This window comes from Limulus polyphemus, unplaced genomic scaffold (assembly GCF_000517525.1).
Source record: "Limulus polyphemus unplaced genomic scaffold, Limulus_polyphemus-2.1.2 Scaffold125, whole genome shotgun sequence".
NCBI classification, from domain to species: Eukaryota; Metazoa; Arthropoda; class Merostomata; order Xiphosura; family Limulidae; genus Limulus; species Limulus polyphemus.
Window position 1 is genome coordinate 208689 of NW_013665735.1, and position 6008 is coordinate 214696.

The following is a 6008-nucleotide window of genomic DNA, read 5'->3' on the forward strand; positions in this document are numbered from 1 at the left end:
ATCATCCTTTCGTTTATTCAATAATCGCTTTCGACTAACTTGTTCTTATTCGATGACGAGGAACCCACTTTGAGACTAATAATGGCTGGAGACGGCTTAAATGGGTAATGAAGAAAAACTTTAATACAAGTTTAACATGACAGCAAATGTACAACGGTTCGACAAGGTTTTGTCTGGTGATGACAAAACCTTGTCGAAACGTTGTACATTTGCTGTCATGTTAAACTTGTATTAAAGTTTTTCTTCATTACCCATTTAAGCCGTCTCCAGCCATTATTAACTTGTTCTTATTATCTTGCCACTACGTAAGACTGTTGCATTGCACTACACAAAAAAACCCGAAGTTGACTAGTTATTCTAAATGTCATGTCGTGGCAGGTATTTTGGTGTCGAACCAGGGATGATCAGACATCGATCGATATCATATTCTACATGCATTTCTATCATTCCTTTTGTATTTACTGTGGTGCCCTCTGATGTTCCATATTGTTGTATAACTTGCTGAACGCATAAATGCATTAAACCTTGGCGTTCCAACGAAAATATGGACTTGCATATTGGTACTATTAACAGTTGTCATCACCTATAAATATAAGTAAAACGTAGTAAATTTAAACACTGTGTTTACAGAAATTAAAACCCATTCTTAAGTTTATTTGGTTTTGTATTTTTATCTTTGTGTGTATGTGTGAGCTGATATGAAATATCTTTTCCTCACTTAGACTAACTTCAATGTAATACAAAATAAATGGACAACCAATACTTCAATACATTATAGATTATTCCTTTTTTGTTTCCTTGAGAAATTTATTGCAGTTATGACCATAAAAGCGATATGTGGTCCCTAGGCTGTGTTCTCTACGAAATGTCGACTTTATCTCATCCGTTTCACGGTCGAACTTTCCAAGAGTTGCTAATGTCTATTTTGTGTTGCAAGTATGAACCAATCTCAAGGTAAGTTAAAACAGAAGCGGAGTTTTAGTTCAATGTAAATATTTCGGAATAAAGGAATTACTTAAGTTTGTTTTATATAATAATACGGTGTGGATAAAATTAAACTAGAATTTATTTTAACTATTAAATTGATCTAATATTGAGAAAACCAAAACTACCAATATTTTTTGATAACACTGTGGAAATATTAGTTTTATATTAATTCTTAATTGCACGTGGATCGCATTGTTAGAACAAATACATTCTTATAACGATTCTGTGTGACAGTGGGATCTTACTGCTGTGACAAGTCTTGCCCGTTTTACGATTTTGAATGATGTGTGGATCTTATGATGTTTATATCAGAATAACCAAATTTTGTACTCCATCTTTACCAAAGCTTGTGATATTCATGAGCGAACATGTAACGCGTTGATTTTGTCTTAGTTCAAAACACTATCCTATAAAACGTAGGAAAAAGGTTGTTGATGGAAGTAACTATATATGGAAGACAATTAAAACAATAGGCTTGAAAATATTAGTTACGCGTGTACTTTACTATTACTCAAACATCTCTGTATATGGAATTATGTTGTTAATTGGAGCTGTACGCCTTTTCAATTATTTGTCTCTTACTGTTTGAGTACAATACATTTGGACGTTAAATACTGACTGTATAGTTTTAAATGTGTTGAGTGTTGGAAGTACAGGAATTATGTAAAGCTTTAAATATAATCTTTACTTTTAATCCAGTCAGTATAGCCTCCTCCTTCGTGACCTCATATCTGTATTGTTAAGAGTGGAACCACATAGACGACCCTCCGCGTCAGAAATCTTGGCCATACCCGCAATGCAGTGCCATTTATATGATTATTTTTCTCGTCATTACTGGAACCGAGATAACATTTCGGAGGTAATAATAATATCCTAATGGCTTTATTAACTTTTTTTTTAAACATCGCTGCCAGGCTATTATGAATTTTGGCGTATTACTTTGCGGGTGTGCATGCCAGTTTTTCAGTAACTTATATAAACATATTATGTTATGTAAATAGATCTGTTAAAATTAACATTTTAAGTTTATTATTAAGTTCAACGCCATTACTTAACGGTCTATTCAGACAGACAATGTTAAGAAAAACAAAAAATCTTCCTTTTTTTTTGTAAGTCAGATAGAGGCGTCGCTAGGCAATGGCACACGGGGCCCGTGACCCGAATCCTCAGTCGGTGTATTGAAAAATCAGAATAGAAAAACATAATCTATATCACACTGAAACACCGAAAACTCTCGCGCCTATGGGCCAGAACCTTGAATCTTAAGAACCTAGCGACGCCTCTGAAGTGAAAAATAAAATTACAGTATCGTTCACCACAGTCCAGTTCTGTTAAACTAATTCAGATGCTTCTGGTCAAAACAAAGCGAGTATATATATCAATAAGATGAAGCTGTTAATTTACCAAAATAATGAAACATTTATATTTGAAGTTTTTATTCTTTTCATAAACTAACAGTTCTATTTATGACGTAACTCGCTTTATACTTCCCGGAAGTTTGCATAAATAAAAATGTTAAATGTACATATTTGATCATAACATTTTATAAAGCTAATTTAACGGATTTGACATTTTAAACATAGCCGATTTCAAGATGCATTTCTATAATTCCTAAAAGCGAGATTATGTCACTAACATTATAGACATCCTTTAAAGAGTTCCCTTGTGTACAGAAAAACTAAGATAATAAAAACATCTTGATGGTAGTTTCTCAACTGCAGTTGTCAAACTACACATGTATAATTTAAGATATGAAAACTAAATCAAAGAGACTTGAATTTTTCTTACTTAAAAATATTTATTTCCTACTTTTCCTACTTTTATCAACAGTTTTATACCATATTATGAAAAGCTTTGTAATTTGTTAAATTAATAGACACTGAGGATGCACAGAAGAAAGATTATTCGTTTAAAATACAATTATGTAAAGCTCATAATTTGACAGTTTCAAAAAAGAAATCAAGATATAACGTTTTTTTTTTTAAAGATTTGGATGATAGAGGTGTAAACTTTTAGAAAAAAAAGTGCAATGCAACGGGAACCAACTTGTTAAATTTAATAAACGGTACAGGCTTTTTAGTGGGGTCTGGTATTGTCAAATGATTACTTGCATATTATCAAGTCAGACACTATGTCCTTTAATCCACCCACTCCATCTTTGCCCATAAGTTATGAATGTAGAAAACTCAAGATTCAGCTTTTTTATATTTACTTTTATGGCTATAATACTTGTACATGGATGTTTTTGTTTCATTTTCCAGAATTCTCCCAAAATAAACATCCTAATAATTAAGTAACAGAGTATTGGTGTGGATAATGATTTTTTGTTTAGTTAGGCTTACGTGCTTGGTATGATAGTGATAACACATAGTAGAAGTTGTAATGACACTATATCAGAGTAAAAATGACCTTATGGTAATTTATATGAATAATTTTAATCTCAAAAAGTAAGAATTATTTCATTTTCTTTGCTAGGGACTGAACATGGGTGGCGCCCCAAATCCTTCATTAGGAGCGGATTGCGAAATAAGAAGACACAGTACAGGTGTGACGAACACACGTCAGCCGAAAAGTAAGATCTCGCGGCGCACGGAGGTCAGGAGGAGCGCTTCTGTTTCAGTTTGCAAAGGCAGGAATTTAATTCTTTTGTAAGCTATTTCCCTATCTGAACATTGTTTGAATTTATACTGTGACGAAAAAGATACCACTAACGTCAGCCATGGTATACAGAAACGGGTTAAAGATATATAATTATTTCGTTTATGATAGCTTTGTTTGTTATTAAGAAACAATGCTGCACGGTGTACACTATCCATCACTCCGAATTTTAACATTATATGCGCTCAGCCTTACCGCTGAGCTACCGGGTAGCATTTATGATAGCAGCGTAAAATAAAAAAAATTCTAATAGATATTAAACGTAGCCAATGCAACTGCCTATTAATTTATAGCGGTATTTTTTATATAACAGCTGAAGAAGCAAAGTCTGTCAAGTTTCGAAAGAAGGGACAAGCGGTAAGTTTTAATATGTTGGTAACAGGCCAGTAGGCACGTTCATAATAAGTGCATTGATATTATAGAAACACCTACCGTCAAATACTAAAATAAAAGTATATCATTCACGGATGTAATCTTGTTTAGTTAGTAAATACCACAAAGTGAAATAGATTAATGTTTTCAAAAGCCTGCATGAGGAAACAAGTAATTCTGTGTAGGATAAAATTTCTGTTATCCAATTAACGAGTTCTGGTATTGAACGAATGGCCTATGGGATAGTGACTATGGGGGACTAAAGATAGATCTAAAATGTTCTTACACATTTCTCATTTTGAATCTGCAGTTTATATGCTTTTTATCACAAATTTTAGGCTTATTGGTTTCTAATGCTTTGTCAGCTTTTGACATTTAAACGGCAACTTTTAAAGTCACAAACATCAACATTTATTGGATACACGGGTACGTATTGTTGAACGTTTAATGAATGAAATACAAACTTAATCGTCATACAGGTTTAGTAGTAACGTATTAATACTACGTGTCATGCTACTATAACTTAGGTGCAACTAATCGTCATAGAGGTTTAGTAGTAACGTACTAGCACTAAGTGTCATGCTACTCCAGCTGAGATGCAACTAATCGTCATACTGGTTTAATAGTAACGTGCTAGTACTAAGTGTCATGCTTCTCCAGCTGAGATGCAACTAATCGTCATACTGGTTTAGTAGTAACGTGCTAGTACTAAGTGTCATGCTACTCCAGCTGAGATGCAACATCCCAAACCTTATCAAATAAGTACTTCTGTACTGAGCTGTCTGTGAAATGTATAAAACTTTCCTAATATAATTAAAACGTGTTTATTTGAAGCCTATTTTAATGTTTTCTCTGAAAACTGGGCTGTGTATGGCTGCGGATTAAAAGATCCAGGGTTCGAAATTTTGTGCTTCTGAATACGCTTCGCACTTTCAGCTGTAAACACGTTATAAAAGTGACAGTCGATTCCATTATAGTTTGTAAGCTTAGTGAATAAAGGAAAGTCAACTGATCAGTAGACCACAAACGAAGTTAGATCTAGTAACTGAAATAAACTGACTTTAACCAGTTCCTGTTCTCCACGAATATTATTAATGATAGTATATAATCAAGAGTATTTGAGGTGATTGTGTCAAATTAAATGTATTAAAATAATACTATTTTGAAGATTATGCTTCCTTTAAGTTGTGGTATTTTGTTACTTTTTTCGGTGCACTTCCAATTATAACTTGAATGGCGCCCGGAAGGTCTACGATGAAACTGAGAATGATTCTCAATTATCACCAGTACAAACTGATAGCAATACGAGAATTTCTTCCTCAACTTATACTATACCAAGAGAGACAGTAACGGGTAACAACACAGGAATTAATGTCGAATCAAATAATATTTCAAATCTTTCAATGAACATGAAATGTGTAATAAATGAAAGGAACTGTGATGGTGCCTCTAATGATATTCTGCCAGACCAATTGAATTCTTCAAAGCTTGCACTCGACAAACCTTCCTCGGATCACGAAAAAAATACTTATGTTGGCATAAAGCAAGATTATGACGACGTTTTTCTAAAGTTTAAAGGTAGCCATAAAGATGATGATGATGTAGGAAGAACTGACTTGGAAACTGTAAAAATGCAAAGGTCACAGTCGAATGTCGAATGCGTAAAAGGAACATTAGATGGAAAATCTGAGGACAAACAGGCTAACCTAGAAAGCTGTCCTCATCAGAGTCATTGCCAAGATTGTACTCTAGATCTGTTGTGGAAGTTTCGAATTCGCAGTACTGACAAAGGTGTTGCGAAGAAGTATTTGGATAAACTTTATATAGTTTTGCAGAACCTACTTGGCCCAGGTCTCCATCAAGCTCTTGCTATTTTGCGACAAGAGTGGCATAACGAGAAAGATGTTTCTCCATTGTGTCAATTAAAAAACATTGTTCACCGTGACCACCTTGTCTGTATCCCCATGCTGATTCAGCTACTTCAATTAGAG

General features: G+C 33.8%; 1 protein-coding gene across 1 annotated transcript in view; it reads left to right on the top strand.

Moving 5' to 3' along the window:
* Positions 1 to 5390, top strand: part of LOC106472925 (serine/threonine-protein kinase Nek5-like) — a 22901-nt gene extending 17511 nt beyond the window's left edge. The window contains exons 6-9 of the mRNA XM_022402520.1: positions 817 to 954; positions 1687 to 1846; positions 3463 to 3635; positions 5265 to 5390. Of these exons, the coding sequence (XP_022258228.1) occupies positions 817 to 954; positions 1687 to 1846; positions 3463 to 3635; positions 5265 to 5367 (574 nt within the window). The 3' untranslated portion in view covers positions 5368 to 5390. The remainder of the gene's footprint in view (positions 1 to 816; positions 955 to 1686; positions 1847 to 3462; positions 3636 to 5264) is intronic.
* The last annotated feature ends 618 nt before the right edge of the window (positions 5391 to 6008 follow it).